Source organism: Diadema antillarum, unplaced genomic scaffold (genome assembly GCF_040938485.1).
Source record: "Diadema antillarum isolate AM-2024a unplaced genomic scaffold, OU_Dant_1.0 scf00000071, whole genome shotgun sequence".
NCBI lineage: Eukaryota > Metazoa > Echinodermata > Echinoidea > Diadematoida > Diadematidae > Diadema > Diadema antillarum.
In genome coordinates this window covers 13137591-13158028 of record NW_027270960.1, presented here as the reverse complement: position 1 = coordinate 13158028, position 20438 = coordinate 13137591, and the positions used below count along the sequence as shown (strand labels likewise).

At 37.3% G+C, this 20438-nt stretch overlaps 1 protein-coding gene across 1 annotated transcript in view; it reads left to right on the top strand.

Annotated features, from left to right (window-relative positions):
- Positions 1–20438, top strand: part of LOC139717050 (probable phospholipid-transporting ATPase IIB) — a 43988-nt gene that overhangs the window by 166 nt on the left and 23384 nt on the right. The window contains exons 2-5 of the mRNA XM_071628560.1: positions 2505–2657; positions 8400–8550; positions 13045–13158; positions 16444–16611. Coding sequence (XP_071484661.1) covers positions 2505–2657; positions 8400–8550; positions 13045–13158; positions 16444–16611 — 586 coding nt within the window. The remainder of the gene's footprint in view (positions 1–2504; positions 2658–8399; positions 8551–13044; positions 13159–16443; positions 16612–20438) is intronic.

Genomic DNA, 20438 nt, shown 5'->3' with positions numbered 1-20438 from the left:
ACTTATAACATTTAGAATATCAAAGACATACTTTAATTGAGATTTTGATCGTGTGGGTGTGTAACATTTCGATATTAGTGGAAGGTGTGACGTGAATTCACGTGGAACGAGATTTTTTGCAGTGGATGTTTGTGTGCACCCATATTGTCGAAGAACCTACGCCGAAGATACGGGGAAGACGAAGACCAGCGTACCGCTATATTGTGTACGTGTTCTCGTTGACGCAAACCGTTGTGTCGCTGCACTCCCCACGCTCGTTCGCTTGTTTGTCGTTTAAATTTGTATTTTAAAGTGTACCTAAGAGTCACTGTAAAGGATATCATGGGCATGATCTGTGGGACCTGGAGATTAGAAGCCATAAGTTTACGTCTGCTTACACTTGACTTGATAATTTTTCGTTGTGTGGACGCGGACGGTGTTCTTTCTGACAAATTCTGTGCATGCCGTCATGGTAACTGTTAGATTGCCAATATAATCTTTGAATTTGTTGTATGATTGAGGGTACCACCTATCGTCACCCTTAGGATCTGCAGCTTGTTTATTCCAAAAGTAAAGCACAAATTAATTGAAGTTTTGCCTCAAATATGCCATAAGATAGACAATCTACTGCAGTTTCGAATATCGTGACCGTCCAGGATCAGGACCAGGTGATTCTGAATCTCTGGTGAAATATGAATAATGGCATCAGTGTGTGCGATGCATTTTCTTTGCGCGGCTGGACAGAAAGATCCGTCTGTCCGGAGGAGTCTTTATTTTTCTGACGTTATCGCTCTCCTCCAGTGAGGGCATCCGTGAAGCCAGACGCAATCTCCGCGGAACATTGTATCCCCCCCCCCCCCCCCCCATGGCCCCAACGACCAGATACAGACTGATCTTTCGGTCAAGTAAAACGCCTGAATTTCACAGTCGTGTGTCATGTTCGCAATTTACTAAGCAGATGTGTAATTGAACTGTGTTTAGTTCGGTTTGTTAGTTTGATTTTGAGCTTGTTTTTCGTGTCTGCGTGAATATTATCATTTTTATTGCTAATGACGCTTACATGTATGTAATCCCATGCGTACCTTTTCGTTCTATATGATAACAGCTATGATACACAGTGTGCTGATATTAAGAATCTTGCCACTACGTGGTACCCTTTTAATACCTGGTGGTACTTCTCCAGTGCCATAATCTTCCTTGTAGTGCACAGCTTTGTTGTTGTTGTTTTTGTAGTTGTTGTTGTTGTTTACCAAAGAGCCTATTGAGATAATCCAATCTGTCCAATACTGCAGGTTGGGAGAAAAAAAAATGAAAATTCTACTCTGCTATAAAAGTGCAAAATGATGTTATTGCCGGCTAATTAACTCCATTTGAAATCATCAGTATGTACATGTAAGGTGTACTTAGGATTTGGGACTAGGGCATAATTGATGTACTGTACATGTTGTAACTTGGTTCACATGAAAACTAAGCCCCTTTGCTGAGATCTGATGGCCTCTTTCATTTTAAATAAAACAGGAATTATAGATGCCTCTGAATAACAAAAACAAGCAAAAAATAAGGGGAAATAACAGTGCCTTTAAATATAAGGTCAAAAAAACAAAGCAGACAATGTCATAATCCACAATGTTTAACAGGTTACAGCTCGTTATTCCGAAGGTTCGTTATTCCGAAGGCTCTTTATTCCTAAGATTCGTTATTCCGAAGGTTCATTGTTCTGACTTTTATTTTCGGATTAACCAATCTTCGGAATAACGAACCTTCGGAATAACTCCACAAATTTTCGGATTAACGAACCCTTTTTCATTTTCGGATTAACGAACCTGTAGATATAGGGAATTTGCGTGTTTCGGAGTAACGACCCTTCGGAATAACGAACCTTCGGAACAGCAAACCTTCGGAATAACGAACAGCACCCGTTTAATAACAAAGGTTGAAAAAATAATTCTACAAAAATTGCAGATTGAATATGAGTGAATAGAGCTCTACAATTTACTATTCAACTGGCTTGTCCTTGTGACTGTAACATCATTTGTATGGTTACATACAGTACAATGTGTTTGTGTGTGTGCGGACTGTGTTTATGTTTGCATACTTACGCAACAAGTGAGGACGTATGAGGCTTTACAAATGAGTGGTGTGTTTGTTTAGGGGGTGGGATGGGAAGGGAGAGCTAAAATTACAAATATTAAAGAATGCCAAACAACTTCATGATTCACTAACATCACAGTGTGCGTAGGTGAATAGTAAGTTAACACATTTTTATTACCGGTACTTTATTCGCCCAGTTTTATATCAATTTACAGTGTGATCACTACATTGTACACGTAGTAAACTGTACAATGTATGCAGTTAGCAGTATTGCTTTGTGCTGGTTATGAGGTCAAAATCATGTCAGTGGCACACAAGTGTTACATTGCATAGGCGAAGGTTGGTAGTTGGGTTTGATTGAGAGAATGTTGTGAGTTTTATGGATAGACGTTAATAAAATTTATCATTGCATTTCATTTCACTTCTCACACCAGTGTTGGTTCCGACGAGGATTCGTTGGAGGATCTTCCGATGGTGATGGGTGAAGATGGTTTCGACAACGAACAGGAGTCCCTTACTCGACGAGGAACTCGAAGACAGGATCCCATTACTCGCTGCCTGTGCAATATCAGCAATTCTTGTGCAAGGTGAAATAATACACTTGTAGTTGTACAAGCATAAAAACATGTTTGTGTAGCTGGTATCATTCATACACACACATTCATTCAAATTTCAAACATCTGCCAATGAAGGAGGAGGTTAACTGTTTTCATTGGCATTGATTTGTTTGTGTGTCTGTTTTGCAAAATGAATTTAAAAAGTTGTGAATGGATTAGAATGAAACTTGCAGATAAAGTTGATAATGACACAAGGAACAGATGATTAGATTTTGGAAGTGACCTGGGATTTTTTGTGGATTTTCAAATCTTTTTGCAGATCTGGTCAGTGAATGTGGGAGTTCAACCTGCGTATATTTGAGGTTTGCTCGGGCGAAGTGCCACATAGCTGGAAACTGATGACATAAACAAAAGGCTTCTATTACATTGGAAAACCGCGCAATTTTCAGCATGCATGTGTAATGGGTGGAAATGAGCTGCTTGGCGGAGGTCTGCGCTGTCTGAGTGCTTTTCTAGTTCATACTTGGCTTCATTCTTGCAATGCAGTGGGAATGTCATACTAACAACAAGTTACAATCATATTTGTTTTGTAATTACCGGTATGCAAGTCAGCTTATTTTGAGTAGCCCTACATGCATGAATCAAAATTTTTGTGAAAATTTGATACATATTGCCAACATGTGGTAAAATTTGGTACAATTTGTAAAAAGCTGTAGACCTTGTGAAGAATTCAGATTCAACAGCTTATGAGCAAGATGAATTCATTTTGAGTAAAATCAAACACATGATACTTTTCAGAAGTTATGACACTTCGATGGTAAAGTCCTAAACTGGAGTTTGCTTTAACACAGAGAGTTGTATAGATTGAAAACTGTTCAGAGTAACAGTGGGTTGAATCAGATCTAAGGAAAAATCTTAGAGATGGTGAGAGTGTCATGATGTGTAAATCTGTATCATTTATGTAGTTGTAACACAAATCAAAGAACTTGTTAGCTTTTTGTGAGCTGCTTATTTGCAACAGACAGAAAGACAGACCTCCCAACCCTCCTGAATTGAAGTACATGTAACATATCTCTCTTCCTTGTATGGTTTTTCTTTGATCATTTGTTTTTTGTTTATTTGTTTGTTGTTGTTTTCTCTTGGGGTATACTTTATTTCATTTTAAATATCATGAATGATCTGATCCATTAATTATCTCATAACCTCAGTTGTAGGTATGATCCTGTCAAAGAAATGTAATATTTCCTCCAATACAGTACAGTATAGCACTTCCTTTTGATGGCTTTATACCATCAGAAATAGTTTCATATCATAAAGCACACCATTTCACAAAAAGTTCTGCAGTATGTTATCCTGAAGAGTGTAGGAACCGGAGTGAGAGGAAGTTGTTTCAAGCAGGATGTGGTGTTCTCGTTATCCCGTACCACAGCATACAATTTGTCTGATAAATGCAGTAAGTTATTGCCTCAGCCAAGGAAGGAGGAGGTTAACGGGATCGTATGGTTTTGGTTGAGACCTAACCTCGGGTTTCTAACATTCTGGGGTGAGATTATTTTCAATTCAATTCAATTCAATTCGTTTATTCATCTCATTTTCTTATAAAACAATACAACAGTATTGAGTTTACAATACAGAACAAAAAGATAATCAATCATTTACATAACTGTGAAAATGAAAAAAAAAAAGAACTTGAATAAAGCCAAAAAGGCCTTGTAAAGTAAGTTCCCTTATGTACATGCACAAAATAATTGATTTTTAAGGTACAAAGTGTAGACATGGACAGAATACAAACAAATACAACAAAACATTACATAACAAAACAAAACAAAAACATAAGACAAATGATATGATAGATTGACTATGTGTGATTTGCTAGAAGGTATATTTTCAAAAATTTCTTAAATGAGGACAGGCTATTATGAGAAACCTCTTATGACATATGATTCAAGAGCATGTAATTCCAAAAGGAATTCAATATTTATTTGATGAAAATTGGTTTTGAAATGGCTGAGATACGGTACCCAAAACAGGGCAATTCTAATAAAATGTGGGACCCACCTTTTATTACGATCGCTTTGTTTTACTTTATTTATTGATGTCTCAGCCATTCTTAAACAGATTTTCGTCAAATGAACTTTGAATTCCTCTTAAAAAGGTACGCTCTGTATTATTTTACAAATGGTTTATCTCACAAAAAGTTCAAAGCCCAATTCTCACCTCTACCAATACTGTACTATCCCTTTAAGTGATCATCAGCTTTGGTTTGCTTATTTGCTGAGTAACTCAAAAAGTTGTGAGTGGATTTGAATGGAAATAGCAGGAAAAGTCGATAATGACACTAGGAACAGATGATTAAGTTTTGGTAGTGATCCAGGAATTTTTATGGATTTTTATGGATTTTTGGAATTTTGGCGTATAAGGTCAATGAACTTGGGAGTTCTACATGTACATGTACATGTAGCTGCGTGTACTGGAGGTTTAAATACGCGCACTAAAGCACATGCTCCACTGATGATGTGAACAAAAGGCTTTTGTAATGGGAAATTGCCTGCATGTTTTGTGGAAATTCACGAGTACCTGGCTAAATTGGCGGAGGTCTTTGCTCTTGGAGTGCTGTTCTTGTCATTTCAAAGGACAAGTTCACATTCATTAACATAAGGATTGAGAGAATACGTAGCAATATTAGTAGAACACATCATTAAAAGTTTGAGGAAAATCGGACACTCCGTTCAAAAGTTATGAATTTTTGAAGTTTTTGTGCAGTCACTGCTGGATGAGAAGACTACTGCAGTGTATGATGTCACATGCGTACAACAATATTAGTATAAGGAAGATATAAAGAGAATTTCACAAAATGTCATCTTTTGAAAAAAGTACACATTCCTTCGACTCGTCACTGACGTATATTTTGGGTATTAAATATTATTCCCATTGCCTTTAGAAAGAGGCAAGTCAAGTGCTCTTTTATTATGCGGAAAAAGTGAAAATATGTTGAATTTTCTTTACATTTTCTTTATACTGCTGTACTCATATGACATCACAAGCCTTAGTAGTCTCCTCATCCAGCGGTTCCAACACAAAAATTTTAAAAATTCCTAACTTTTGCATAGATTGTCCAATTTTCCTCAAACTTTCACTGATGTGTTCTACTAATATTGCTGCATTGTCTCTCAATCCTTATGTTTACGAAGGTGAACTTGTCCTTTAATATAATGCATGGCTTGTTTTACGTACATACAAAATGTACATACAGCATGTACGTGCAGTTACGTATGATGTGTAACATGACAGAAATGTCATACTTCCTGTTACAAACTGTCCGTTTTTGTTTTGTCTTGGGTTTATTTGTTGTTTAAGGAGAAGTGCTCAGCAAACATATATGTTAACCTACATTGATCGTGATGAATGCTGGCATAAAATCCCTCACATTCAAACTACACTTTCCTAAGAGCAATGAACTTAGGGAGATTGGGAGGGGGCAGCACAGACAGTATCATAAAGGAATGGACATATGTCTTGAAACTGCAAGTATTTGCTGGTACACTTGGATCTTACGCAAGTCATGCAGCAAGGCATATAAAAGGTTGTAGGTATCGTGAAAGTGGGTGATAGATCATGATAGGATATGTTTAATAGTACATGTACAATCCCATAGTTTAGTGTGGCCTTGCTTGAAGGCATCAAATGGGACCGGTCTGTAATAAGCCAGTTCGGAGTTAACTGATGGGCACATTGGTATGAATGACCTTTCTTCTTTCTCAGTCAGCTAGGGGCACTGTACTAGTTTTCAGAGCGACATAATGCATAAGCTTTTACGTAACAATTCATGAGATTCATCAATCCTGTTCAAACAAAGAATGAACTTGCGTAGACCAGATGACCAGAATGATCCGTCAATTAACACCTGGGAAAGCATCCATTTCATTATTTTGCATTTAATATATTAACAGTCTCTTTCATTGATATTGCCAAATACCACTTTTACTGTCAGGTGGACGTGCTGACAAGCAGCATTTATAAGGATTACATGAATAATCATTACATCACAGATGCTTAAATCCCAGTGAATTTAAAAACCAACATGCCTGGTGATACGAATGACCTTTTTCTGCTCATGCGCAAAGTAGAACTCCGAACTGGCTTATTACCTCATTTAGGATGAGTCCCGAGTATACTTGGGCAAGTGTCTATGGGAAATGCTGTGTTGTTTTTTAGCAAAATCAAACCGACTCAACAGTATATATTTTCTTCCCATGTTTCTGTGCATTGTAGATATGCACTGTTATCTATTACAAAAGACACTGTGATGTACAGTGTGTAATGGCTGAAGTTGGTACACAAATGCTGATTTATTACATTTATAGGCCGAGTAAAACAAGAAAGCAGTTTCTTGTCCTTGTGCATCCGGATTTGGAGCTGCGTCAATCTTTTTACTATCATTTTTCAAAATGCTGATAAAAACAATTATAAATTTGCTACTCGCGTCCCTGTTCACATTTTTTGGAGTTGCTACATCAGCTTCTTTTTTTTCCTACTCTTGGACGGCCAAAAAAAACACCAGAAATTTACCTATTGATCGTGATTTCATGCACACATGTATTTTAGAATCTCTGATTGTGCGTATTCACTGTCGCATCACAACCACTATGTACAGTTTGTAGCACCAGCCAAGAATCCTCCGAGCTATAAACACGTTTCAAAATGATTTTGTGTTTACCAACTCTACAGAAACGCATTTCTGGCTCAAATGCATTTGCAATCGCACTTTTTAAGTTATTTCCGAAACATGTTAATTTAACTTCGTAATCCAAACAGCTGTGTGTTTATTAGTGCCAGAACTCCTGAAAGTTGTGTACCCTATATGTGCCAGTCAAGTGAATTAATAAACACACCCCTCTAGGGGTTGTATCATGTGTACATAATACCACAACCGACTAGGCCTTGTTGGTTGTGGTATATGATACATACAGTGCAGTCATTGTTACAATACGTACGGTATGCATACGGCAATGCTGTAGTGTCATTACGAAATGTGTAGAAAGCATCAACATTAATGGTAAATCTTCAAATTTTACCTGACTTTGGATTCCCAGATAAAGTTATGAAATACTATGGGCTAGTTTATGTATGTTTTAAACTCACTGTACGAGCTTGCGAGCACCTTGTGCTGTGTAGCAGCTTCAGATAAAAAAAGATCAAATAGTAATGGCCTCCCTCATCACCTCTTTCCAAAAATCCAGACTAGAAACTACTTTCTTTTGTCTTTCTTTTTTTTTTTCTTTTTTACCTGGCCTTACAAACATCTGAATATCAATGGCATGTAATATACTTCAATGAGAGGTGACTTTTTATTTTTTTTGCTGCTGTTTGAATTTTTATGTTGTTATATAGTCTTTTGAGGAATGATCCTACAAATTTGAACATGTTTATAGTGACGATCATTTTCTATTCTAACTTTTTCCAGGCAAGATAGTTTGATCATCACAGATGGATGTGTGAAAAGATACCCATTGCAGAAGGCTAATGTGCTTATTAAAGCTCTTCAACATTCATTGTTACATCAAGGAATAAATTGTGATTGCACACTCTAACCAAAAATATGCACACCTACAATGTACATGTATGTATACAAGATAGTGACTATGTTATTATACATTGTATGTACAGTACTTGCTATGCATTCTACTGATAAACAGTCATATATTTGTGGTTTTCAGTATCTATGCAATACCTAAATTATGTGGATATTTGTTATTTTGTATATCTTCCCAGTTGTTACGACACACTGAAGAGGAGATGCAAGCCAGAGAAAGAGCTGTATCCCCGCACAGTCTGGCTGGGCAAGCCAGGTCCCCGCCAGGAGAAATATCCACCCAACAAGATCTGCAACCAAAAATACAACATCTTCACATTCCTACCACTTGTAAGTTGGTCACTCAAACAATGCTGTCTAATTTACATTGTTGTTGTTGTTGTTGTTGTTGTTTTTTTTTTTTTTGGGGGGGGGGGTGGTGTTTACAGTGTCATGCTATGTAGTGTATTTGTATCACATTTTTCATTATTTATTCAATGTTTTAAATCTATGTAATTTATACTTATTGTATACATATCCAGTTTTAGCTACTGATTGATGGTTTATGAGTCTCAATATCAACTTCAATTGAATTGACGGTGTGGTTTAAAAACATTGGGAAAGTAACTATCTGCCCCTAGAGAGGTTTATACGGGTTCTTTTAACATGATGATATCCTGTGTACCATTGTTGGGTGCTTGTACAGCTACTGCAGAATATAATCAATTACATACAGAGATCTTATACTTTTTTCAAGGTCCCAGATTTTTTTTAAATCAATGTTAATTAGTAGTTTGTCTTACATTTTTAGGTAGATTATATTCCATTTATAAAATAGAGCCATTGAAATTCTAAATTCTTTTATGTAGAAATGTTTTGAATGTTGGTTGATTGGAATTGCTTAATGATTCTGGCCCCCACCTGAAGTAATTCTTGCTCAGATTATAAAATACAAACACCTGCTTTCCAATCCAATTTAATCGGGTCTAACTCTGTATATCCTGTAGTTGTGAGCTTTTTCTTTCCAGTCTTACACTTTTTCTGTAGTGCATGCAAATTGTACGAATGTTTTGCTCACAAAGGATTGCCTTAAAAAGCCCGCCAGAGGCTTACTCTACAGTTAGTGCTTCTAGCAACAACTGATGAATGCTATGTGAACTCCTGCCTCAGAATCTTTATTGGATGGAGCAGGTGAATAAACAGTTTGTGGTACCTCAGGCTGTAAGAAAAAAAAAAAAAATTTCAGAAACTGTATAGTAGGATGGGAGACCGATCGCAGAAGAAGTAACATGACATGGATTGAGAAACGGCAGAGTTCAGCCCATTAGATACTAGTAACTTATTTAGACCACACCACCATCTTCCCCCTCCCCCACTCACCATCCCATCCTCCTCCCTCCCCTGTTTTTCCCGTGGGGTCGTCTGGGATGCGGAGATCATCCAGGATGCTCTGCTGGTCTCCCATGACCGAACTCATCATCATCATCATCTTGGCTTCTGATTTGGATAGGGTTGTGCCCATTGATCTGGAAGCGCACTGGGGGATTGGGAGTGAGGTAGTCTTTTATTAAAGCCTGCAGCTTGTGAATCTGCTTGTCATGCTTAAAGGGGGTAAACACAAGATTGGTGATTATCTTATGTCGAGTATCTTTAGTATCTCTTTGTAAGATATCAATGGTAACATGACATGTAATTTGTAAAATGCATTTAGGCTTGTCCCTCTTCATGCTTTTCATTTGCCGTTTATAACATAGAGTATAGATTTTGGAAAAAAGAAAAGAAAAGCTCAATGATGTTTTAAAGTTACTGTAAAACGAGGAATGTTCGCGTGCATTTTAATTTTGCTGGAGCAGAGTTTTGCAAACTTAAAATGCACACTAAAGATCTTGTCTATGCTATTATGCATTGAATGTTAGGCAACTCGCAAAAATTTCATGTTGTGAATAAGGCCTTTGGCTCCCATTCGCGAAAATTTCATGCTGCGAAAATATTGTATTGTACAGTAGGTTTATCAAAGAAAATGCAGTGTACATTAGGTACAAGACAAATGGTAAGCCTTGAAAAGTATGCACACTAACAACATACAAGTACATCAGATAACTCAGAATATCTACATTTCAGATGTATTGCTTGAGAATATTATGGATAGATTGACAAGGAGGTGACCCATTTTTTTTTACAGTGACAAAGAAGTGACCTTTTTTTCAGCTAGGGAAATATGACATCATTCATCATGCCTGATTCAATATATCTATTGAGGTTAGATTTATGCAGCACTTGTTGTTGGAATGGGACAGTCATCTTTCTCCGTACAGTACACTGTTTGAATTGGCCTGTCCACCACTGCTTTCAATGCATAGAGCTACTAGCTCCATGTTACGTGTATATTTTTAGCACTTGAGTAGCAGGTGCCTTTTATGTGCCTAGTTGTTGGGTGTAGCAGGATAGTGAGCTAGGCGCAGAAGATTGAATTTCATGAGAAATGCATGCAATTAGTCCAATTACTTTCCTACTGATGTAGGTGTAATTGGATCCTGTGGGTTCATGAGAGGAATGAGGTCTAATGTGACTGTATGTGTAGACTCTATGGCAAAAGCCTGTTATTCCAACATGTGTAGTGAAAGATATACAATGTAGTATTGACATAATATGTCACTACATTACAATATAATGAAAAAAAAAGATACCACCTCCATATTTGGAGCAATGGAAATGACATTTTCAATCATCTGTGCCAGAATTTCTTCAGAATCATAGAATGCAGTCACTCAAAGGGAATTATATTAGACAGTGTATCCAAAATGAAACAGTAAACTACAAGAATTAAACCAGTATTTCAACAGATTTACACTTGTATGTGGAGTGTGCACCCCCCCCCCCTTTCAGAAATCAGTTGCAATGTTGGAAATCAAATATACTCTGTTGATCCAGACATGAAGTCCCATGTTTGTCCATCAACACTGAGAACTTTGGTGTCAATGTGCCTTCAACTGCATGCAGACTACAGTGTATCATGTATCACTGCACCAGTAGTAATGCATTATTAGCAATATTGACCAATGTGGGTCACTGGTATTACTGAATCTGTGAACTGGACATTCGCAACTGTGCTAGAATCTTAAGTCAATATATGTGGCTCTAATGTTTGTTGATCTGTGAACATAGGATAGAATTGTTGAAATGATTGGTCAGTTCTGTCAATAGCTAACCCTTGATATCAGGAGCTGATGGTCTGGTTGACTATTTAAGGTTCACATTTGTGTTGCACCTTCCGAACAGCCGAAAACGTCTAGGATTACAAGTTTTGGTCTGAGCTATTAATCGAGAGAGCACTTGTTTGCAGTTCTCAGTGCATAAATGTTTGCATTTTATAATGTACCCTGTCAACCGCCCTAGCCAGCATACATTGTAAGTTAGAGGAGGCTCGAGGTTTGAGTCCAAACAGCAAACCCTGTGTAAACTGTGTGTGAGGGTTTGGTTATTTATTCATACTGATGTTGTTGGCAAAGCGTGCATATAGTGTTTTCAAATTGTACAAAGTGCCCTATACACAAAGACACACATACGCCTGGGCTTGTGCAGTACCAAGGGGATTGTGGAGTTATTGTCAACAATCTGTTTGGTTTATATTTTGTCCAATGTGTAGTTGAGTCCTGCCTATTACTAATGTCACTGAGGATAAGTCAGGTGTATTAAACTAGGTCATGGTCCCGGTATGAACTCGCTGCAGTGGTTGTAAACCCCTCACAGAACTCTTTGATTTGCACCATATGTAACAGATACATTGTAAAAGAAACCTATAGCTAGGCAGTTTCTAGGCAGATAATACTACTAGTTGTTGTTTTTTCAATATCTGCTCTTTGCATGTAGATTTCTTCCAAACAGTGTTATGTACAGTAGTGTACTGATATTTTTATGCAGTATGAGCATCAAAAGTCAACACATCCATGATCATGTTGTGCGTGACATTACAATTCTATAGTCTATTGGTTCAGTTATTGCTAGTTAACAGCATATACTGTGCTTGGTAAAGTTTGTGCTTTTGTGCATGTTTTCATATCTAAAGCCATATTTACATTCACTCAGCTCAATTTTCTGAGCGAAGCTCTTTTTAATCCAACGTACAATGTATAATTAAATGCTATGCACCTCTGATTTCTGTATTTCCTCTTAATAACACAGAGATTGATACAAAGGGGTATGATGTAATATCTACAATATATGGTCATATTTAAAGCTTATTAATATTTAAAGTTCTATAGAAATAGGCATACTATAATTTTTCTTCTTCTTATAGATACAGATTTAATTCCTAAGTTACAGACTAGGCTGCAGAGATTTTGATATTTTGAGTACTTTCATCGTGTTGTGCGTTTAGCCCCAGACAACAATAGAAAGATGGTATTGTTTGATTCTGGAAAGTGTGGACTCAACTTGCATGCAAATGAGCAGACAGCAATTTTGTGACCTAAATAAACAGGATGAATAGGGAAAAAAGATGCATTAAAATTTTCTGTATGTCCTTTTTTTTGTGTAGGTATTATAACTGAAGGACATGTAGTAAGTGTATGATATTGGTAATTTCTGTTTGATATTTCAGTTTACATACTCTAACAGAACCCAATCAATCAATAATGCACAAGACTTACATAAGAGAAACACAATATAGCCATAGCTAGGGAGCTTTACCTTTTTATAGAAAAAGACTACCCATATATATTTCAGCATGCAGGTACATGCAATGTATATTCTTTGTTGTGTGTGTCAAAATGAATGAAAATAATGTGATTTGAGTGCAGTGTGTGGTTTGATAATCATGTCATCATTGTTGTACCTCTCCTCTAGGTTTTATACTACCAGTTCAAGCTGTTCCTCAATCTCTACTTCCTACTGATGGCTCTCTCCCAGTTCATTCCAGCGCTCAGAATAGGCTATCTCTACACCTACTGGGCTCCTCTCGTGAGTAACCTTTGACCTTTGACACCTTACATAATAAATATACTTCCTAAGAGATTCTCATACAACTGACATGTAGTATCCCCGGATTCCTGGAAGGATGTTTGAATGTTTATTTCTGCCGTCACGTTTATTATTTCTCTGAAATGCTCTTACACTGAGGATCCAATCAGCAGAATCCATGAAAACATTTTGAAAGAATCTGAAAAGTCATATGTCAACATCTTGTCCAGGTTTGATATTTGTTGGATTGTCTATAAATATATTCTATCTCTCCCTTGTCCTTACACTTTGTACATGTACATCTGTATACATGTAATTCACTCAATATGACCCTCTGCTCCCCAGGATCTGTCACTAGATCGATGGCACATGTAAATGCTGTATTTAATGCCAGTGGAAGGATGATGTCCCTTTGTTAGACTGTTCAAATTCGATTTTAACAGAATCTGTGGAATATCCTCTATGCTGTTTTATATGCAGCACCAACTTTGGTAGGTTATTTTGAGGAGGATCTTTTGCCAACACTCACATTCTGATTGGTCTCAGTCGAAAACCTTGAAAAACATCAAGTTGATACTAAGTCCCCCCCCCCCCCCCCCCCCATCCGACCTTTCAGAGACTCAAATTTCCATATGAACAATGTGAATGTTTGTAATATTGGTCCCCTCTGAAATCATTTTTGTGTGTGTGTGAATCCTCAGACTTAAGAAGTGTCGTTGGGATGACCATTACTCTTTTGACCCAGTGGCATCATATGCGAGCAACTTGGCTTGAACTGAATGCAAGCCTTTTGTACAGTATATCACTCCACTCAATGAATCTGCACAGTCAGACATATTGATTTTGATATGCATGAAAGCATTTGATGTCATTAATTAATCAAGGCACCCAATTCTTCATCGGACCCTCAAAGAGAGAAGAAAAGACGAGTTAGTATGACCTTGAGATGAATACCAGTAGATGTGAACAGTCAGACCGCAACGCTGCTGTTAATGAGCTCAAATCAAAAATTTATCGTACGCGCAGGTTTTTGCGCATGTCCTTCTCAGCACCCGAGATTTTGCGAGATAATTCAGAGACAAAATGCATGGTCTACGAGATTCACTTATTGACGACATGAAGATCTACTATCCGCGACTAATTGACATGGTTTGTGAATATTTGAAATAAATCACACCTTTTAATGCTTACATTATATAAAATGAGCTTATGATACCATTATTCATATCTCTGCAATATATCGATATTTTCCAAACGACCCTGAGACAAATTAGAACAAGGCTTTCTATTTATTGCCAACCCGACCCGTTCATAGGTTGCATCACCACATGAATGATAGTCAACGTTTTAGATATACTTGTTATGATAGCACAGTAAGAACTGAATTGGTCCCTCGCTTAGAAAACAATAAAAATTGAAAGTCTTGTCGAGTAAATGTCACAGTGTGGCAATTTGAGATACATGAATGATCATGCGCTGCCAGGGTATCATTAGATAAATTACTCAGCGATGTATACAGTGGATTAATAAGGAATAATTATTCTAATACCAAATAGAGAGCCCCAAAGAACTCGTGTGCGCAAACTTAATGCTAGATCTTTTATTTTTGATTTGTATGCTATTTATTAATGCACGCTACTCTATCTAGTTGTGCAAAGTTCAAGCCAAAGTTGAGCTGTCGATCAGAGTGGAGTGTTGTTCTTGTTGTTTACGTGGTGATCTTAGCTGCAGTTGCCTGAACCTGAGCGCGTATACATACATTATGCGCGCGCACACACACACACACACGCCATAGGGTAGTACACTGTCATCTACACACAGTGTATTACTGTTATGTAGAGTACACGTTTACTGTCATTCCGCGAGGTTCGTTCAACTCTCCACTCAGAGGGAATTAACCAATCAGAAACGCGTATTCGCGGCAAACTGAAATCTCGTCAAAAATTAACTGTACAATGCAATGATTTATTTGCCAACCTGACCCGTTCATAGGATCAGTCCACATAAAGTCATCATGTTTTCATAGAATGATATTTCCTCTTTCATTTTATACCTCTTCCATTTTGGTCCACCTTAATTTCGTTGGTCTAGTGTACCCCTTAAGAAAAATGAAAAATATGCAAATTTTGTGTTTTATAATTTCCTTGTTCAGTATATTTTATATGTCATAACCTTTTAAATGGTCGAATTTCATCAAAGTACAACTCTTCAGCTTTTTATTGATGTATAAATCATGAAGATTGATAATGTCGTTTAGATTTACAGACACTCTAAAAAGGTGGTCTCCCAGCTCATTACGTATTCATGTCCGCGAGGTCCATGCATACGCGTACGATAAATGCGAAGGCTTTTCAGGACGTTGCGGTCTGACTGTGAAGAAGAATGAAGGTGCTGAATTATCAAAGTCTTGCTAGGGAATTATTTGTGCTCTTTGAACACTCAGACAGAGTGGTAAGGGACATTATAAAAATACCTCTGATATTATTTTATCATTATCGTCAAATTTGTTTTTATATCCCAACCAAACCTAGTTTGAAAGAGTTTCTATAGGAATCAGTGTGTGGTCAGTCGGATGGGTGGGCAGGCTGTCAGTCTGTTACAAATGTTACAAATCAAATTATTTCTCCAGTTTTCGTGCAATTCAAAAGAAATTTGGTATTATATGTGCTGAGCTCAATACAAAGTTGTGCAGGACACATTTCAACTTAGCTGAATGTGCTTTGCCATGGTAATGGCACATTTATCAAATCAGGTAAAAATGCTTGCAAATCTAATTCTTTTCCAGTTTGTCATTGATTAACTAGAAAATTGGCACACATGAAAAACTTGACGTAAAGTTGTGCAAGATACACTTTTGAAGTGTATGTTGCCATGATAATAATACATCATGGCCGGAAATCAGGAAAAAGCCTTGCAAATTAGAATTCTTCAGGGTTTTTTTCTGATTCTGAAGAAAATTGGCCTACGTGGATGGTGACTGTGATATCAGTTGTATAAAACAAAATTTTAGACTAGCCGAAGTGTGTTGCCATGGTAACAATGCGCCATGGCTCCCAAATCTGGAAAAAGGCTTGCAGATTGAAATTCATCTCCAGTTTGTAAGCTATTTAAACAAACTTGGCGCATGTGGTGATTATGATCAAAAGACGTATTTTCCGCTGTTTCTGTGTTTCTGTGTGTATTTGTGAAAAGTCATCATCATACAAATTGTACGTTGTGCATTTCATCATTATGGGAAATCACACTGTACCATCAAGCTGCATTTCAACCGCCCTCTATTGGCAGGCTTTTGTTATATTCGTGACAATGTGTCGCGAGGCGCTGGATGACTTCCGGCGGTACAGGAGAGATCGGGAGGTCAACATGCAGCAATACTACAAGCTGACCAGGACTGGACTGGTCAAGGTGCCCAGCTCAGAGATCCAAGTATCTGATCTCATTCTGGTTGAGAAGGTGAGTTTTAAACCTTCCAAACCCTCCTATCTTGTGTCATACCATTGCAAGGGCAGGTGAGAATGGGAATTAATACAAATAGGGAACAAAATATGTGACAAACACAAACAATATAGAAGAAAACAAACTTAATGTATGCAAAATTAGAAAGATGTAATTGGAGTTTACAGTACCTTTAAGTACACCAATATTGTGAGTTTCCCCAATATCCAGTGTCAATATATTCCAAAGTAATGGAGAGAGTGCTGCGTGAGCGAATGAGCGATTATTTGGTTTGAACTTTTGATACAACATATATTATGAAATGGAGTCAGATGAGCATAGTTATTAATAGTGTATATTGCTGAATGAAAGACACATTATAGTCAGGGCAGTGCCATGGACACAATGAACCATTAGCAAGAGTATTTGGAATAGAATTTATAATTCTATTGTCAACCAATGTAATGATTGAAGCACAAGGGTAACATGATTTTTTTTTCTAGTGTAGTGCCGTGTGAGGAACAAGGATAGAGTTAATAGAACTTTGTCTAAAGAACCTCAAAGATTTTATTTTATTTTATTTTTTGTGATGCAAGTATACATAGTCACTTGGTTGTGGCTTTATCAGTGGGTAATCACACATTGTATGCTACTTGTTTTGTCCAAAAAAAAAATAAAAAATAAAGATACAATTTGAATACAGGTGAATTACTTTGGAAAGCATCCCAATAGTTTACATGAAGAGTATGTACTGTATATGCTATATATTATGTGAGTATAATATAGTTTGCGAATTAGAACCAGCCATAGAATCATGCGAGTGGTGGAAATCACAGTCAACAACTGCAGTGATAGAATTTGAAATGGATATGTATAATCCTTTTTATGAGAAAAGTTAGGGATTTCCCACCCTGGTGACAGTTGTACAGCTCATTTGTATTATTGCGAGTCACAAAGTCCATGTGATATACAGTAAATGCAAGAATATCATTTGGTCTAATGGAGAGAAACTTAATAGGAATGTATACCCTTCATGCTTTTTAGATGGTTACAAATCAGTTCTTGGTGGGTGGCGAATATCAATTAACTTCATCAAAATATGCATGAAGAATCATGTCTGTATGTCAGAGATAGTGAGTGCAGTAGAAATGAAAGCACCCTAGATAACTGTGCACAAAAGTTGACTTGCTCTAGTTTCACGTTGTTTTAATCGTCACAATGCCCAATGCATTTCAAATGGCAATCCTTCATGTGGTTTGTTGTGTGCAGAGTTGTGTGTATGTGTGTCAGTGTGTGGATAAATGATTGTGTAGTGTACCAGCACATTTACAAGATATCACCTGAGATTAAGTCGTGCAGTTTCTGTACGGATGATCATGATTATTCTCTCAGCAAGAGACAAATTACATTTGACATAGATTTGCTATGAACTAAAAATAAGATCTGATAGAGAAACATGCCCAAAATCCTCTTTTTACTTTAACACTTTTGGTAACTAATGCAGGTTTGTCTTGGAGATGTAGAGCTGTACAATCTGTTTTTCTTCTTTCATAAAAAAAACAAACAAACATAGGCACTCACTTTTCTGTATAGATAACTGTAAATAATGAAGGTTTTATCCAGACATTGAGATTCAAATGTCTCTGTAGTCATACAGTATATGTGCTATTTCTTATTGAATTTTATTGTTATCAGGGTAGCTGTTTACATCTTGCACATGGTATTTCTTTCTGTCTGCAGTCTACCCTTCTACTTTCATGTAATTGTCACATTTTATTGTATCAGTTTGTTGGTTTCTCATTTTAAACTGTGTTGTTCAGTTTTGTTTTTGTTTTTTAAATTATGGAGTGAGATGAATTTGAAGTTAATGACAATAAAATTCTCTTTGCCATGGATTTATTATCATATACACCTAAAAATAGATATTTTGTTGGTGTATGGAAACGGTTAACACTCAGGTATTCAGTAACTACCTGTTTTTAACCCATTGAGGACAGACTGATTTTGCTTCAACATGCATTTCCCATAGACATGTGTCTGAGTATACTCGGGACTCGTCCTCAACGGGTTAAGTGTTGTGTCCATCACCAGTGAAACTACAATGTAATATAGAAGCATGCCTGCTGTCACCTCACCAATGCCATTTGTCACACTTACATACAATATACAATTCACGCTTAAGCCCACCTTTTGCTACAAAATATGCAATTACATCGTAGCAGTCAGAGCTGCCTGTATTCTGCTGTCCGCTGGGGCGTGCATTCTTTGTCGGCAAGGCTGACCAAGCGTGCGCTCACCATCTGTTCGCTCAGCTCGAAATATGTTAATCTCCACATCGGGCTTTGGTAGCTTTTCATAAATAGAACGTGCCAGATTTATTGCCCTCTTTTTTGTTTTCCTATGCTGAATCTTCATGCCGTACACTTCTCCCACTGAAGAAACATTATACACTATATGTACTTATGAACTCAAATTTTACCTCACTAGAGTTTTCTCTTCCATGGATGGATTTATCCAATTGACTGTTGTTGGGTTTTTTTTTTTATGCCTCCGCCACAAAGTGTCGCGGGAGGCATTATGTTTTCGGGTTGTCCGTCCGTCCGTCCGTCCGTCCGTCCGTCCGTCCGTCCTTCCGTCCGTCCTTCCGTCCGTAATGTTATTTTGTGGACAGCGTATCTAAAAAACTGTTAGAGGTATCCTAATGAAACTTGGCATGTATATGTATGAGTGGGCGAAGTTGTGCCTATCAACTTTTGGGCGCACATGATCAAGGTCAAAGGTCAAAAGGTCAAGGTCAAATGCTCAAAATTTCACTATTTCCCCTATATCAATGCAATGCCTGGAGGTATTTTTTTGAAACTTGGTGTATTCATGACCTACCGAATAAAGATTCTCCAGAGAGAGCTTTGGGTCATGAGGTCAAAGGTCAAGTGAAAATGTTAAAATTTCACATTTTTCTCCATATCTCACAAATATTTCAAGGTATCTTCATGGAATTTAGTATTTATGCATGTACTGACTGGCAGTGATCATGTAGGGAATTAAGGGGTGAAAGGTCAAAGGTCAGGGGGTGAAAGGTCAAGGTCAAGGTCAACTCATCAAAATGTCATTATTACTCTCTTATCTATGCAATGCCTGCAGGATTTTTCTTGAAACTTAGTGCATGCATATTACCCAATACAGATTCTCTTGGAAGTTTCTCGCCTGAAGGTCAAATGTCAGAATGTCAAATGTCAAGTGAAAGTGCTAAATCTCACTTCTTCTTTAAACTCATAAGAGGGTCAAAAGTTGGGTACAAAAATCCTCAAATCCCCAAATACCTGCACTCTTAGGCAGTATAGCCATTCATCCAAATAAACCTTGTTCAAGGATAGTGAACACTCAATGCATTTGTGACAAACCTGTCATTTTAATATTTTGCCAGTTATGTGAAGCTGTTATCACACTTTGTCAAGACATTGTGCTATAGACCTATTCGGAGAACCATGCATTATGGCGGAGGCATACCAGTCGCCATAGCGACATTTCTAGTTGGTTTTTTTTTTTGTCATTCTGTGGTAGTACAATATGTATCTAACTCTTCCCATTGAGTACATTTCAACCATTGTTACAACTCATACCTGTAAGGCATATTATCAAATCTTACTTCACTCATGTGATATAAATTTTCTGCCTCCACAATGATCAGAATTTCCTCCCCTTTTTTCAAGAAAAAAATTATGATCAGCTCAAAAGGATTTATATCCATAGACAGGTATTCAGCAAGATTTTACTGGTACAGTCCTTCGGTGTTCTGCAAACTTACTGCAGCATCAGCCATTACTAATTCACCCGTGAATGGCAGT